The sequence below is a fragment of the Mirounga angustirostris genome, unplaced genomic scaffold (assembly GCF_029215605.1).
Source record: "Mirounga angustirostris isolate CCGP_5_RB_7025 unplaced genomic scaffold, mMirAng1.0.hap1 SCAF_4, whole genome shotgun sequence".
NCBI lineage: Eukaryota > Metazoa > Chordata > Mammalia > Carnivora > Phocidae > Mirounga > Mirounga angustirostris.
In genome coordinates this window covers 132,318,436-132,336,028 of record NW_026991712.1, presented here as the reverse complement: position 1 = coordinate 132,336,028, position 17,593 = coordinate 132,318,436, and the positions used below count along the sequence as shown (strand labels likewise).

General features: G+C 33.9%; 1 protein-coding gene and 1 long non-coding RNA gene across 5 annotated transcripts in view; one reads left to right on the top strand and one right to left on the bottom strand.

The window, feature by feature from the left end:
• Positions 1 to 18: 18 nt before the first annotated feature.
• Positions 19 to 17,414, bottom strand: ZRANB2 (zinc finger RANBP2-type containing 2). Of its 3 annotated transcripts, none has more exons than XM_045897415.3 (11): positions 17,277 to 17,414; positions 14,747 to 14,799; positions 14,545 to 14,653; positions 13,394 to 13,476; positions 9,200 to 9,276; positions 8,787 to 8,921; positions 7,449 to 7,618; positions 5,720 to 5,806; positions 3,592 to 3,750; positions 2,435 to 2,508; positions 19 to 1,885 (listed from the first exon to the last, which is right to left on the bottom strand). In XM_045897415.3, the coding sequence occupies exons 1-10, from the start codon at positions 17,330 to 17,332 to the stop codon at positions 2,475 to 2,477; spliced, it is 963 nt and encodes a 320-aa protein (XP_045753371.1). In that variant the 5' UTR covers positions 17,333 to 17,414; the 3' UTR covers positions 19 to 1,885; positions 2,435 to 2,474. The 3 variants fall into 3 exon arrangements, 2 of the variants coding, with proteins under 2 accessions (XP_045753371.1, XP_045753370.1); XR_006794498.3 differs by having other exon boundaries at positions 1,839 to 1,885; positions 2,435 to 2,504; XM_045897414.3 differs by lacking the exon at positions 2,435 to 2,508.
• LOC129046455 (uncharacterized) overlaps positions 17,375 to 17,593 on the top strand; it is a 33,370-nt gene continuing 33,151 nt past the window's right edge. The window contains exon 1 of one of the 2 annotated variants that reach the window (XR_010410899.1): positions 17,375 to 17,506. This is a non-coding gene — a long non-coding RNA (uncharacterized LOC129046455). Of the gene's footprint in view, positions 17,557 to 17,593 lie in introns of both variants that reach the window. The other variant, XR_010410898.1, reaches the window with a different exon arrangement.

Genomic DNA, 17,593 nt, shown 5'->3' with positions numbered 1-17,593 from the left:
ATGAACACTAACTCGGAGCTTAAAAATTCTAATTTATTTCTCATAAATGCCACTTGATGCTTGACTCACAGCTTTATTTACATTTGTCTACAGCATCAGTTCCTCATGAAATGAACTAGTACAGCTTAGTTAAACCAAATGAAATCATAATCATCTGAATTGTCTGTAAACTATTAGCTAAATTTATAACCTTGCATTTGCTTAGTACAGCCAAAGTTTCAAATACAGAAAGCACAAGAATAAACCAATGGTAACATGTAGACTCTAGAAGATCATCTGGGCAATTTAGAAGGTGGACTTTCAAGAAGTCTGAGGCACAATTACAAGAGAGTAAAAGTTCTTGTGCAACCTACAGTAAACGTAGCAAAGAAAATTAAGACATAAAAAAACAAGGGGAAGTTCATTGTAAAAATATTATCAAAATACTTTTACATAAGGTATTTTGCTTTCATCTTTAGATAAGTTGAACAGAAAAATCACTCATTTTAAAATAAAAAACAATTTTGTTTGGTCTACTGAACACCTTGAAACTTTTAAACTTTTAATTGCAGTAGACAGTAATTTAAAATTAAGGGAAAAAAACCCCAAAAAGTGGGTACTGATCCCCATGACAAAAAGTCCCCAGCACACTGTCGATTTCCCTTAATATACTTACCTTGCATTGTCACTGAAGATACTGCTAAGAGAAACCTTTGTTTTTAAGCCAGAGGACATAATGGAGCTCAAGTGACCAGATTTTAATTTTGAGAAATAAAACAAACTCTGAAAGTATTTTAAGCCATAAGTAATTTCAAGTGAATAGGAACAATAAGTATTTCTGCATGTCATGCAGAAATGAGCATTCATTTGTTACTCAAAAGAAAATTTTATGCAGTGTTTGAACATCTCAAGGCAAATAAATGTTCACTTAAATTCACAATATCTCTGTTGGTCTTTCAACCAGAGAAATATACTTCTGAAGCTTTCTTCAATTTGTTCCTCATTAACTATGATTTAACTTTGTCTGCACTACCATATGTGATAAACTGGATTAAATTTTAAATGATATCACATAAAACTTTTTAAAATATTAAGATAAACATCTTGAAATAGATGTTTTTCTCATCAATAATACCAGTAAAGAGAGGAACTGGTTTTACACCTTTGCTCAAAATCATGTGTCAGGCAAGGAGAAATGAGTAACACTTCTTTCCTTCTACAATTCACAAGATTTTTCTTCATTAAATGTGGTGGTACAAAAAGCAAAACTGAGTAAGAGAGAGACAGACAAAGATTCTAAGGCACCCTCAGCATAGGGAATTTCAAAATAAAAGTTTCCAGTTGGCTTTTTCAACTAGTTTTACCTTTTCTGATAAGAATTACTTTGACATAGATTAACATAAACAGGTGGACTCCTTTTCCCAGAATAACATAAACAGATTGTATCCAACTACTTTACCACAGTCTTGCCTCCATGCCCAAAGTTCAGGCAAGCCTGGGTTATCCTGTCTTCAGTCAATAGACAGTTCATATTTGGAAATGAAAAAAAACAAGAGTTCAAATTAGGAAACAAAGTACTTTGTCATAGCTGAAATGGTTTTAAGTGAAGCAAATGGTTGTAAATAATGAATGACAGAGCATATATTTTGGGACATTATGGCTTAAAATACTATTTACTTTTAATTTCACAAATAAACACAGCTGTATTGTTCTGAAAAGCAATGAAAGGCATGCACCTCTACTAGCAGATTTAGCACTTCTGACCAAGTAAGACACCAACTTCTTAAAAAATATGCTTCATGCACTGTACTGATTTTTTTTTAAGATGTAAATTTTAATACATTATTTCTTTTTTGAACTTGAACGGGAACCAGAATGGGATGATCCAGAAGATGACCTGTGGTGCCTGTAAGACATAAGGAGAAAGGAGATAATCTAGTAAGCTAGAGTTGGTTATCCAGCATTCATTCATAAGACTGTGAGAACATAAATAAATAAAACCTCATTATGTTGGCAAAAATAATTAAAATATAAGATACAAATGTATACACATAATAACTAACTAGTGTTTAGATGTTGGATGTGAGCCCAGTAATAGCATAACCATAATTTAAAATTCTCTATAATTTACAAGTATCTTCTCTTTTCAATATATAGCCACCTCTCAATTATTTAAGGCAATGAAGGAAAGCCTTGCAAAAATGTGTAAAATTACAGATAATATACAACAAAGGCATATAAACTTGGTAATGGAAGTGTGACTTAATCAATCCCTGTGATACACTGTAGTGTGGTAAGTCTATATGTAAAACAAATACAGCAAGGCTTCTGATTGTGTATGAAAATATATATTCATAAATAATTACGTTTGGAAATCTAGGTCACACAAGATGATTGTACAATTAGTTATAGGGTTATATTCATGCAGCTAATATGAATAAGTCAATATATCAACCTGGGTAAAGTAGTGGTGTTCCGAGGGGTTGGCCCTGGGCTCAGGGTTGTTTAGTGTTTTCACCAATCACCTGGCTTATGGAATAGAGAACATGTTCATTAAGTTTAGATGACAACAAACTAGGGGGATTATATGTGGCTAAGATAAAAATTTGCAGAGTGGTAAGAAAGCAACAGAATGAATTTCGTTCAAGTACGGAGTAATTTTCTTACAAAGGAGCAAATGCACAAAAACAACACTAGTAGTGTGTAAGCTTAATATCTATACTTTAAAATGTGAAGCAAATTAATCATTCTGTACAAGAAGGAATCATGAGGTAATCCTACCTCTGAACCCAGCAATAATTAGATTGTACTTAATTCTTATTTTCACAAGCTGAAAGGATATGGAAAATTTGCAAAGACCACAAAGGACATCATTAAAATGCCTATATAATTTGACATTGAGAATGTAGAGAAAGTTAATGAAACTGAGTAATTAGCCTGTTGCAGAAAAGGTTGACGGATGACACCTGCACTCTCCAAATTTTAAAAATGTCAATACAAGTAAAGTGATCTAGTAAAGGTCTTTTTCTTAAAAAAAAAAAAAAAAAAAGATTTGGACTGCAAGATGAAAAATGTATTAGCTACAAGAACAATTTCCTTATATCCTTATAGATGAAGGGCATAAAACAATAATTTGCTGTGGAAATGCATTTATACATATTTAAATGAGAAAAGATTTCCAATGATCTAAGATAGTTAATTTTTTTTACTAGAGGCCCCAGAATTGATTTCTAATATTTAATGTAAAATCAGTAACATAAATCAATACATTTAAAAATCAACTTCTAAATTATTTCTACATACAGCCTCTGAATTACAATCTTAAAAAACAGAAATAACCGAGAGTTGGCTATAATAATCATATACGAAAATAAAAATTTAAACAATAAAATGACCAGATAGTGGAAGAGTGGTTTGATCTACAACTTTTCTAAACAACCTGATCAAAGCACACAGGATAAACAAAGTAATTAGTGGTTTTGAAATTCAAAGTTGAAAAGTGTAATTTAAAATTGGAACAAGGAGATAATGAAAATCTAATCCTTGACTAGGAAGTTTAATCTATTAAACACACTTAAGAACACCCATTCTTATTTCTACAGAAACCCAAACCTTTCGGGTGACCGTGATCTTGTTCGTCTTTTTTTGCGATCACCAGATGAAGAAGATCTAGAACGACTTCTCTTTCTGTTCCTCTCAGGAGATGATGATGAACTTGAGTAAGATCTTTTTCGTGGGGAAGAAGAGCCCCTGTGGGACCTGGAGCTGGATCTTCATTGATTGAGAAACAAATCAAACATTTCATTAAAAGAAGAAATGAGGCAGATCATTTAGTTAACAGCTCCAAAAATAAACAGGATATACAACTGAAAATTTTATAAGAAGGAATACTTACTGCATACTCAACAGAAGACTTCTGGTTCAACCATGAAAACAATTCTATTTAAGTACAATTACTTTAATTTCATCTCTTTAACATTCTAAGTGTTCATTACTTATAATTAAAAACCAGCTTAATAAAGAAGAATTTTTTTTTTTTAACTTAAGGCTTTCATTTTAAAGTATACATAAATAACAAAACCAAAAGGTAACTGCATTTGCATGACTTTACGTCTAGAAAACATCTTCCCATTTGGGAAACAAACTTGTATGTTATATACAACTTCCTGAGGCAAATAAACATAACAGTTCCTTGAGGAATTAAGCAACTTATTAGTTAAGTTGCTACACAAAGGGCAGGGATAGGGGATAGCAATGAGAAAGAACTATTAAACTGCCAAATAATCAAAGAAAAATAAAATGAGTAACTTTAAAACTTTGATTTACATTAACAATCTTTATTTTTATGAAGGACTACTATTCATGAAGTATGAAGTGTTGACATTCACATGTTTCAGGTAGAAGTAAATGTGCAAATGTTTAAATGCAAATTTTTTCTTCATTTACATATTTTGGTTGAAGGAATTTAGCTCAAACTTCCCAAAAAATTCACCTTTGGGCTTAAAATAAAATCAGAAAGCCCAAAAGGAGAATTCTTTGGAAAGTTATAAGCAATGAAAAAAATGTTTGGCAAGAACATGAAGGCTGTTCTGTAAATCTGAATTCTAGTACTTCCCAAAGGGAACTAGGATTTAAGGATCTTCACCTAAGCAGCACTTAAATAAAAGTACTAAAACATTGATAATAAATAACAACAATAAACTCACTTGCTCTCCATTTTTGTATTGGCTTAATACAAGCTTGTGTATCACTCTTTCTTCCTTTAATGTTAAACTGCAATTGCCCTCTAATGCTACAGATTTGGCTCTACCAAGCAATTATTTTTACCAAAAAACTATCATTAAACTTCAGTGTGAATTTCCACACAAGTGGAATTTTAGTCATTTTCTATTCCTGTTAGATGCTTTAAATAAATGATCAATAAATCAACTTAAAGGGCAGCGTATTTTGACCAAATTTAGGAAAAAAATTTCAAGAAAGTAAACACTAATGTTTCATTTGCTTCTTCACAAACTGTTTCCCTCTACAGGTTGGACCAAATGCAACCTGAAGTTAACAGTAATGCTTACTTAAGACCACATCCTACCTAGAATAACCAACCATATGTATTTTTTTTTTTAACCAACCATACTTCTTGATTTAATTTGTAAAATTTAAGAGGAGTGCTTGTTCTATATATAATATTTATGTATAACATTTTATATTTATAATTCTATAATATTTTGTACAATATTACCAAAAAATAGAAACGTTCCAGAAACTTTATCTGATATAAATGACAAAACAGTTTCTGTAAATACCGAAACAATTGCCCTACAAAACAAAATCTGTTTTGAGGCAAGGTTAATTTTCTGCCTTTTAACACAGTAAACTTTTTCTTTGCATATCTCTGATTTTATTTGAACGATTATTGCAAACATGATTTTAATGTACTAGAGATCTGGTGTTAAGACTTGGCTCCATCTTCCTATTTCATCACATTTTAGCTAGCACAAAAATAACAAACCTTGCATTATGCAAAATAGCAGCCTTAATTCAATCATGGGAATGTCTTGGCACACTGCTGGCAATGGAAACATCTCATGGTGAGAAAATTAAGCTGAGGCAAGTGCATTAGTTTTCTAATGCTAAAATAAAATTGACAAGTAGAAGCAAAATAAGAGGAAAAAAGCAGCAACGCCTTCTGCAGCCTTTAAATATTTTTTCTCTCTGCTTTACAGAGAGATGCTACCTCATTCACCTTGATTTCGACCCACGAGATCTCGAACGTTCTCTGGAACTGGAACGAGACCTTGACTGCGAACTGGAAGAACTTCTTGAACGGGACCTGGAACAACATGGAAGGATTTTTTTTTCCAGGACCACTTAAATGAACTTTGTGAAATGAACACTGAAAGAAAAATATGTATTAGAGTTCATTTTCATATAAAAAGGCAACTATTTGAGATATATATTTTCAAAACACAGTATTTTAAGGTAACTAAACATTTTAAATATTTATGCCCAAACTTAATTAAAAAAATCAACTATCACTTTCCAAGTTTGACTAAATAACTCCAAAAATCAAATTGTACAAATAAAAACACTAAGCATTATCTCACTTCATTAACAGTGAATAATTTCTGTTCACAATTTTTAAAGCAACCCAGGACTTATACATCCAGGAATACTGAATGTTGCTGTTCATAATTTAACCTCTGATAGATCTCTATCAATTTCCCTAATAAAATTCCTTCTGTTTCCTTAGTCTCTAGCTAGTATGACACTTTAAGTATGACATGTGTATGTTTGTTTAATTGCTATGTTTTTCTGTCTACTCAAAGGGGAGACAGATATGGCCCACTTAAATTTTAAAAATCACAAATGAAATAAAATTCACGGGGCACCTGGGTGGCTCAGTCGTTAAGCGTCTGCCTTCAGCTCAGTTCATGGTCCCAGGGTCCTGGGATAGAGCCCCACATTGGGCTCCCTGCTCCGCAGGAAGCCTGCTTCTCCCTCTCCCACTCCCCCTGCTTGTGTTCCCTCTCTCGCTATGTCTCTCTGTCACATAAATAAAATCTTTAAAAAAAAAAAAAATAAATTTACTTATTAACCTTATACCATTAATTTATCCCTTAAAATACCTTGTAGAAAAAGATTACTATTACATTTACATCTTAAAATTACTGTATTATCACTCCTGTAAAGCTTTCAGGCTTTACAGTACTCAAACAAAAATTATCTAACTTTAGTTAAGTACTCAATTAGCTAATATTTTTATCCCTAAATACCATTAAAATTCATGGCCCATGGCTTCACTGCATCATGAAAAGAATTCTTCAAGGGAATATTGTCTATATAAGGTACTGCTTTTGCTCACCTAAAATTTTCATTGTTGACTATGCAATCAGGTAAGATTTATTAAAATTTTACATTACTAGCAAAATAATATTCAAGTACAACACCAACTAAACCCTCTTTTTCCTGGACATCTCAACATCATGAGCATTAAGCCAATAGAACTAATATGTCTGAATTTGCTCCTTTACTCAAAATACCTCTATCAAAGTAAATTATTAAAACATTGTACATTAAGCAATGATTTAGTGTCTAGAAAATTTCTGTAGCCTTTAACATCATGAGTGAAAATATAAATCTTCACATTTTAAAGTTCCTAAATGTATACTACCTATTTATATAATTAAGTATCACTATATGTAATGGTTTAAATGAATTTTTAAGGTCTATTTTAATAAAAGGCATGGTGCTAAAAATGGCCCAAGAAGTTTCACATTAAAACTTTGCATTTCTGAAGATACTAGACAGTAACTTCATGGCGCTAAGAAAAAATTATTTTGTAAATGTGGACTTGAATGAAATCTCTAAAATAAAAAGGAAAGCTTATTCAGTCAAGAAAAGCAAAATTTATAAATAAAGAAGTTAGATACTGACATTTTGACTGGTGTTACCCTTGACCTGTACCCGTTTACCTGGACCTAGACCTTGAACTTGAGGGGGAGGATGAGCGTGATGAAGATCGTGAATGTGAAGATCGAGACTTTGAGCGACTTCGTCTATTAGATTTCTTTTTATTACTATCTTCTTCTTCACTGGCATCAAGATTATATTTTGAGAGATCAGCATCATCTTCATCCTCATCCTAACAAAAATTCAATTATTTAGACATTTGTTTATTAATGCTATCTACTAGGAATGAACAGTTCTGTGTACTGGACATCTCCATATGGATATATAGTATCATCAACAGAAGTATGGTATCATCGACATCTCAACAAATTCTCGATCCTAAAATCTGCCTACTATATTCCTCATCTCAGCTAAACAGACTATCTCAGACATTATAGTGAAGTAAACCTAAAAGTCGTACCTATTTCTTCTTTTTCTGTCACAATGTATCACCAAATAAGCTGTAAAGAATTTTCATTTTTACCCTTTAAAAGCCCTTGAATCCCTCTTCTTATAGTCTAAGTTCACAACTTTGCTCTTTTCTCCAGTATATTACCGTATAACCTCTCATCTAGTCTCCCTAACTCTAGTAATCCATTCTGCCTCCCTAATATCTTAATATATTGACAGTCACCACTCCGAAACAGATCAGATTTGTTTGATCTCATTTGTTAAGAAACAAGCTTTAAAAATTGCTCCACATTGATTTGTTTAGTTGCATTTGAGGACTTCTTATGATTAGACCTCAAGTGTATCCTTAATCTGGATGTATACATCAGGCCATAAAACTTTATACTCTGGACTTAGAATGAACACCACCTGACCTGCTGGTGGTGTTCGTCCCTCTCACCACATTCTCCCCCCTGCTCTAACATTTATGTGTGATTTTTTGATGTTGCTTCTTTCTTTCCTATTTAAATGACTTTTATTTGCTGTTCTCTGCCTGAAAGTGCTGACCACAACTCTTGTGGCCAGCACCTAATATCACTCTATCATTCAAGGTCTCAGCTCAAATTTCACCTCCTCAGAAATCTCTCCATCCACTGAAACCAAAGTAGCTCTTCTCATGATCTGTTATCACATTTATCTTTACAATACCATTGCTATCTAAATTATCTTGTTCATTTATGTCTTTCCCCTTGAGAATCGAAGTTCCATTAAAAGAAGGATGGCTCTGTCTCCATTATTATTGTATCTCCAGAGCCAGAAGAGTGCTTGGCAGAGTGAAGCTCGAAATCTTTTTGAGAACAAATGAATACATAAAACGTATTTTCACTATTGGACAAAGACCACTGAAAAGATTCATGTTATATCATAGCTCAATTAAGGCTAAGGGGAAATAAGACAAGGAAATCATTTACCTCATCTAATTTATATTTAGAAAGATCTTCATCCTCATCCTCTTCTTCTCCCTCAGATTCTTTATCTTCAACTTCCTTTAAAATAGATGCAGGACCAACTGCCTTCCCTCTGTATTTTTTCTTTTTACGTCCAAACTAGAGAAAAAGTTTCATATTTCTGTTAGCTGAAAATGTTTTAAAATTATTACTTTTTCTAAGAAATTACTTTTATATACTTAAGTCAATAAATCTTTTCAAGTTAATTGTAACAATTATATATTTAAGTAAGTTAGAACTTCTTAAAAAATGGTAAGTTGCCTTAAAGGATACAAAGTATACTTATAAAAACATACATTTATTATGCCTTTGCATCTAAGGTATTTTTTACATGTTTTCTAATTTGTGTTCAACCTGCACACTAATGTATAGCTTACCTCATCATATTCACCATCAGATTCTTCTCTTTCTATATATTCAACATTTTCTCTTTCATTAAAACCACCACCATAGCCTAAAAAGGGAGGGGGCATAAACTGTTACCCTATGACAATTCATTAAAATAACAAAAACATGTCAAAATCACCTCCAAGCAACAGAAAAAGAAAAGAAAAATTTCATAAATGACATTTGCCTAGCTAGTAAATTACTAGTTTTAAAAAAGCGTATTAAAAAGTATCACTACAGAGAACAGTGTCAAAGTTACATACTTCGGCTGAAAAAGCCCTGCTGCTACGTTTCTAGCTCTTCTCAATTTCAAAATGTCCTGTATGACTATGCATGCAATACATGGGTGAAAAACATCTCCTCAAATCTATGCTATAACCAAGTTTTGAAACAACTTTCTTCTGTACTTTATCATAATTCTTCTGAGAGGAGTGGGCTCGTTAAGAACTAAGAATCAAATTTCACTGATTACCAGTTGCAGATAGACTGTTATCTTTTGATATGTTGAAATTTTGCTGGAATAAAATGTAGCTAGTGTTCGGAATATTCCTAATTATATAAATACAAGAACATAATAAAGGACACCTAAACTGGTTTTATTACAACTATTTTTAATATATTGTTCAAAGTAGACAGTAAACTCTTAAACTGAAAATAGTCTATTAAAAAGTAGTCAAGATCAGCAAACCACTATTCTTTGATGTCACAACATCTGTAATTGGATTGACCGTTTTTTGACACAGGCTTAAGAGAAACTGGAGTTAGTTTTAGAGAAAAAGTGAGATTTTCAATAAATCTCCCACTGAAAAAATAATAGACATTATGTCAGCAAGAGCAACATTATCTAACTACTACTGCACATACTGCAGAGCAGTACCAGCACATAAAGGCAGTGATTCCAAGATGTAAGGACGTCATGAATGAGCAAAACACTAAATAAACTTATGAACAAAAAAGTATTTTTAAAGAACTTAGGATATGTGGCTTTAAAATTACCAATCATGGGCATTTAAAAAATGATCAATTACCCTATCATCATTTTATAAGAGACACAAATAGTAGAAGGGATAGAACTATCCCAACAAAATAATGTAATAAATTTAACTTTCTTAAAAAAAAAAAATCACATTCATCTTATCTTCATTAGAGTTTGTACCAGTGAAAACTGCAATGTGTAGGTGCTTATCCCTCAAAGTTGCATGTGATCCCTTTCTTCCTCCTCCTACCTTATTTCAGAGACAATATGGATTTCAACTGTGTTATACACGAATTTCCTTTTGCTTCTGTACATGACATACAAATGAAGAGTGGATTAAATACCAGGAACAACTTTTCCTTACTAAAATCTTGGCTCTAGCTTTTCAGAAATTAAATATAAAAAGAGAAAATCAAGTACAAACGAGTATATGATGAACCTCAAGGAAACAGCTCATATTCAATGCTAATTTTAGATTACAAATACCGTGGAAAGTTATAATTCAATGTAGTTTGTTACCTCTAGATATGTTTAATATTATATCAGTATGTCCTGGGATTAAGGTATGAGTAATGCAATAAACAACAAATTTTAAAAGATGACTAATAGTAAAGAGCTAAGCTTCAAACTACGTAAAAGTAGGAGAAAAACAAAAAAAACTTCACAGGATCTAGACGGAAAATAAGTCATTTTAAGAGATGATTAATAATAAAGAACTAAACTCTAAAAACTTAAAAGGAAAAAAAAAACTAAAACAAAAACAAACCAAAAAAATCCACAGGATTTAGATGGGAATTACTTCACATACGGGGGAAAAAAAAAAAAGGACAGTGAACAAATATAATGCAATAGCATGATTACCTTCAGGTCAGCAGTACAGAAAAATGCCTGATAAACTAGACTGTTTATATGTGAAAACGTGTAAAAATATTAAAACAATCCTATTTAAATTCAATAGTTGGGCTTTTAGAGAGTTCTTTGTTCACATTTAAGTAATTTGCAGCTGAAAAATGGCATGGCAAATAAATTAGGATTTAGAAAGTGAACTGTAATTCACAAGTAATTTTGCATAGGTATGTAAATAAAATTATTTTTTTCAAAAAAGATTTTATTTATTTGAGAATGAGAGAAAGAGAGAACACAAGCAGGGGGAGGGCAGAGGGAGAGGCAGACTCCCTACTGAGCAGGGAGCCCGATGTGGGACTTAAACCCAGGACCCCAGAACCACGACCTGAGCCGAAAGCAGCCACTTAACCGACAGAGCCACCCAGGCGCCCTGTCCATTTACTTTAAAATGAGTATCATAGCAAACACAAAGCTATTCTAGTGTTCTCATATAGGCTACAGAAAAAGAACTTAATTTTTGACAAGAACATTACTGTATTATTTTATTTGAAGGGATAATGCAGAAGTCAGCAATCTTTCAGTAGTACATCAAGTTTTCTTTTACACACAGACTATCCCACGCTTAGGAAATGTTCCCCAGAACCTCGGACTTCCTTATTAAAAATAGTAAAGAGACACTGGAGAGCAATGCTCTAGGTTATTTCACACCTTCAACTGTGACAAGACAACTAGTTATTGCCAGAGAAGTGGGAAAGGGTCAAGACACCAGAATCACAGAAAAAAATACTGAGTAAAGGAAAAGTGAGAAGAACCATAGTCATGAATGAAGTTTTTACTTTGGAAAACAAAATAAAACAAAACATCTCTGGCTGCCAATGGGGCAGGGAGGCAGAATATGTAGACACCAGCTAAGGGGCTAGTTCTCTAAGACAAGATATAGTGGTATTCCTATCTAGGGGAGTGGTGGAAAAGAATTTTTGAGGGAATAGAGGAGAAATGAAGGAGTTACTAAGCACATCTAGATTTCTGGCTTACGCAACAAGCATATGGTGGGTAGTCCTAATCATGAGAAAGAGATCACTAGAAGAGGGCCAGGTCCTGGGGGAAAATCATGAGTTCAGTTTGGATATAATAAGTTTGACATTTACATGATAATGCTGAATAGGCAGCTGAATATATGGCTCAAAGAAGTCTCAACTGGAGACATATATCTGAGTATTATGGTGTGCCGAAGATTACTTAAACTTAGGACTTAAAAAAAATGCCCAGAAAATAAAGAGCAAAGAAAGCTTAGAGACTGGACCCTGAAGATACTCAACAAACATTCTGTGGCCAGGCAGAAGACGATGAATCTAAAAAGGACACAAATAAACCACCACAGGTGTGGGGAGAAAAAGGATAAAAAAAAAAAACCAAAAACATTCTTTAGAAGGTGAAGAAAGGAAAAAAAAGGGAGACCCTTATTAGAAGGCCCCAATCTACCCAATTAATATAAAGGCTAAGAATGAGAAGAGTGGGGTAAGATTTGAGGATTGAAAAAGAAAAATATCTAGGACATTGGACTATAATCTCACATGAGAGAATATTAAATATACAAAAAACAAAACATAAAAACACCAAAAAACGGGGGGAATAAAAAAACAATTTCTGTTGCAGCCTTGAAGGGCTAGGTCCAGATGATTCTGGAAGGGCTAATGGGTCTCATATCCCCAGAAACCACACAGTGGAAGTGATCTGAAGTTCTCAAGGAAAAGAAAATAGGGAAGTAGTTTAGTAAGTCTGACGATAACTATATATAGAAGGAAAACTTTGATTATATGATGTATGAGTCACTACACGACAAAATGAGATTTGATAATGTGGTTGAGCTAATTGCTGATAACTGAAAAACTATATTCGATTAGGTAAATATTTTCATCTCACCACAGAGAACACACAAAGCCAATGGTAACCTATTACTTAGGCCAATGGTTACCAAACACCATCCTAATCACCTACAGATTTTTGGGACACACACCCAATGAGCATTCATAGGTCTGTTTTGAAAGAAGTTTCTCAAATGACACCAAGACACAGCCAAATTTGAGAATTACTGCCTAATCATTAGACAATTATCTTAAAAGGTGCCTCTCTGCCCTTCCTAATGTCACTATTTGTGACTCTCTAACACTGTACTCCGTAAACTGTGGTATTATTAAACAAAAGATGACCTTTTTTTGGGTATGAGAAAAATATCAAGATAAAAACCTAAGGGCAAAACAGAATCCTCAACTACTATGCTCTTATAAGAGAAGGTGATAGAATTATTAATTAATTTTTCTTCCTTTTAAAATCATTTAGTTAGAATGTGATTGTATTTTACCTGTTCTTTCTTCTAACTTAGCATACTTTGGAGTATTACACATGTTACACTCTGATCTTCTGGCCCAATTCACATTACTGCATCTTTAGAAGAGAAAAACACCAGATTAGTAGTCTATAATGCAATATAAGAAAAAAAGTAAAATTTTAGACATTCTAGAATTTTAAAATAAAAACTAGGATGAAATCACTACCATAAAGAAATGTTTATTAAGAATACTGCAAACAAAGAATATGTACCAGTAGCACACATTTTCTGAAGAGAAAATATGGATTCCGACAAAAGACTGAACTACTTAAGCAGAGAAGCAAAAGCTATACAGTCTGAAGAGTGCCTTTGTCATTTTTCCAAAACGAGGCAAATTATACCTACAGAGATTTTGATGCCTTAGAGGGAAAATTCATTTTAAATTAAAGGTTTCACTAATTTTTCAGTCTCCAAATTCACCTCAAAGGACAGTAAAGTTATACCTTCCAAATAAAGTTAAATTTGTTTTTGAGGAGTAAGTGCAAGGACTGAATTTCACAGCATATCAAATCCAGTGATTTAATCTGTTGGACAATTCTCTAATACAAATTTAGTATCTATAGGATCAGAAATTTATGAAAACCCTCTTCTGATTCAGTCCTTTTTCATATATGTGATTCATCTGCACAACAGAAAAGATGGAAGTTGGAAAAAAATCTATACAGAACTTGAAAATCAAAAGTATTAAGGAAAAACTACCTAACGAGAGATAGTTATAGCAAACAACTTAAAATTCTAAAACTACTTTGTAAACAGGCAAAATGAATTTTGTAGTGTATTTCGTATTAATGATAGAGGCTGAAAATTTTTGAGATTTTTCAATAGAAAGAAGTAGGTTTTGGTAGTTTTAAATAGCCCTTTTTTTGGGAATGCAAGCTTACCTTAATCATTCATTTACTAGTATACATAATCCATCACAGTAAAAACTAATACTATCATTAAAAAATGAGAATTTAAAAATTCTTTATATTTTCTCTATCAGATACGGACTAAACAATCAACATATCTTTGATTAAAAAAGTTTCCTTGGTTTGTCAATGTGACTAGTAAGAACTGGAAATATTAACAAGTAGTGGCTAGACATATTATTATGGAAGAAAAACTGGATAATTTAAAACACATACGTTTTGCACTGCCAGTCATTAGCACTAAAAAGGCCTCGGCTCTTTTCTGCAAGTGTCTTCCCTATTTCAGTACCCCCAGCTTTCATCATCTTAGCCTCAGTCGTTTTCTCTGACAATAGAAGAAAATAATGCATTATGAATCTGGAGAAATTAAAAAAATGATCTGTACATAGTTGTAATAGAAGCTTCCTTAAATGCTTACCCCGACCACATCTATTACAGCTGGTTCTTCTGGCAAAGTTTACATTTCCACATCTGAAAATAAAGAAAAGAAATACAGAGATGTTATTTAAATCTACAGAATTTTAGAAGTTCTTTATGCACAACTTCTAATGTGTCCTTACTATACACCTATATCCAGAACCTCTAACGCCATCTCAAATTACAAACAAACAAACAAAAACAAAAAACCAACCCCCACCTCATCCTCGCAATGTAGGTGGAAAAAATATAAGATTTAAAATCACAGGTCCAGGATAAAAAACTCCAATCTTTCACTAACTGGTTAGTCATTTAGGATCTCTGTGTTTCAGTGTTCTATTAGCACCTATCGATTACAACAAAATCCCCTTGGCAAAGGTGATGTAAGATAGGATTCCACTTCAACAATTACTGAGAGGCACTGAGAGTTAGAACAACTTCAAAATAAATCCTAGTACAGAAAATAAGAAGATATATACAAAAACGTGTTAAGTATTATAAAAAATACATAATCCTAAAGATGGGCCAAGGGGTAAAATAAAGATAAATCAGAGACGGTTTCATGGATCTTGACAAAATTATCTTTTTACAAGCAGGAGATAACAATGTAAAGAAGATAGGTTATACTAACTAAAAATATAAATAGGTTCAATAATTACAAGGAAATGGGAGTTTTCTGGGGGTATTTATCAAACCTCTGAAACCTAGTTGAAAGAAATAACCACAACCAATAAATTCAACATGGTGCAACACAGCACAGTATCACTTTGTTTATATTCAGCAAACTTAATTAAAAACAAGAAAATTATCAGGTGCACTAACAATGATGGTCTTAAAAATGCATCTGTATATTGGTAAAAGCATGTTAAATGCTCTGAATGACATGCAAAGCTTAAATTTTAAAAAGCTGATTTCTTTTAGGTGTTACACTAGCATGAAATAAACATGTGAATTATGGAATGGGTATAAAGTGAGCACTCCATATAATTTTTAGATCTTTTTTCCCCATAAAAAATATGCCCTATGACCCAAATAAGCATTGAAAATATATCAAATCTATCCTGAATATACACACTGTAGAAATAATACTCTATTCACATAATCGTAACGGAGTTGAATGTACTCTCTTAGACCTACTTCAAATATCTGCATATGCTGTCATAATGACACCATCAAAAGCACATCATTCTACAAGTAACCAACAACACAAAAATCACAAGCTGTTTATCTTTTGAATTTTTTCAATAGTCTGTATCACTTAGAGCAATGCTATTCATAGCATATGAATTTGTTCTATTCAATACTGTCAGGCTGACCTGATCCTTCAGATCATCTCAATCTTTACCAAGCGAGCCATCCATTTATTATGAAATAAACGCAACAATATTTAAACTACTTAAAGTGTGGACAGAAGTCAAATGTTGGGGAAATATGGATTTAATGTCCTTTAAGGACAGTAAGTGATTTAACTTTTCTAAAACTACTACCGATAGCTATCAATTAAGAGTATTCACATTTGGTTATATTTTGTTGCTCTACACACTATCTACACTATCGTGTATTCATTAAAAGGGAGCTATTCTATCCCAGTCTTTTAGTAAAGTTAAATAACCTACTTACATGGTCTGTAAGCAATAGAACTGGAATTAAACCCACTTTTGTTTTCTTCAGAGTCTCTCCTCCTTACTACATGAACTCTGTATTTGTGGCGAGCTTAAGAAGAGATCAAAGATTTTTATTTGAATGTGAGTTGTGCATCCAATTTTTTGGACAATTACTTTCCATGCATTTCCAAATAGGTATATTTGAGCACCCTTCCAAAGAACCTGGCAATTTAACAGAGCACACTGGCTTCAGCAAACCATGTCAAACAGCTCAGCCACGAAAACACGTGCTTCTCTGCTGCAGGAATCTCCAGGGCTGAGCAGCCAAAAACACAGGCCTCTCGGCTCTAACGAGGCGATATTGTGGGGAAATTAAAGATCAATCAAGAGAAAAAAAGTCAGTATTTCCTAAATCAAAGAAGGGTAGTGTTTGGACGGGGGGGGGGGGGGTACAAACAGTAGGGAAGAAAGCTGAAATTAAAAACTAAAAAACCAAGGCAAATTATGAGAAGCAAAAAGACGAGCTCGAGAAAGCAGCTTCCCGCGAACGAGAGTAAAGTTCTGCAGGAAAAAGTCACGTGGGGCATATCCAATCGCAAGCTGGCCTCGACTCTGGAGATTTCCTTATCGCTGAAACCTGGCCGGGGTGGGGTGTGGGGGCAAAAGGTAGGCCATCTCGCTCTCGAAAAAGAGGGGCTGCCTTGGGGAGACAACGTCGAGGAAACTTGGAGACATACTCAACACAAAGACTCCCGAAAGAGCTCATCGAGAGGAGACCGGAGCCTCCTTCCCGCCTGGAAGCTGGCCGTTCGCCGCCTCAACCCGGCTTGAGGTACCGGAGACCGTAAGGACGGAAAACGCCGAGCGAGCCTGGGAAAGCTTCTACCGATAAACCCTGCCCCAATTCGGGACCCTTCATGAACTCACTTTTTGTCAGGGCAAATCCAGTCACCGTCACTGACTCGGAAATTCTTGGTCGACATCTTGGACGCCGCCACCACAGCTACCCGCAGCTACGTCTTCGCAGGAGGAAGCGGGCTGGGGACTTTCGGCACTCCGGGGCTGTCCCCACGACGCCTGACTCCGACGCACGACTGCACCAGGGCTTGATAATGAGGACGCTCGGCCGGGATTGAGTGTGAACGTTATAGTCCAGAGTAAGATGCCTGTGCGATTGTTTCCTGGCCGAGAGAGTTATGGTGCAAAGGTATTCTCTGGGGCTAAAGTAACAGGCGCCGCAGGGT

Bases quoted from the DNA above. Each gene is read 5' to 3' on its own strand.
- ZRANB2 (XM_045897414.3), bottom strand. From the start codon at position 17,332: ATGTCGACCAAGAATTTCCGAGTCAGTGACGGTGACTGGATTTGCCCT. The intron at 14,800-17,276 runs GTGAGTTCATGA...CTTTATTTTCAG, and splicing joins TGGATTTGCCCTGACAAAAA to ATGTGGAAATGTAAACTTTG. The intron at 9,277-13,393 runs GTAAAATACAAT...CTCCCTTTTTAG, and splicing joins TAAGTTAGAAGAAAGAACAG to GCTATGGTGGTGGTTTTAAT.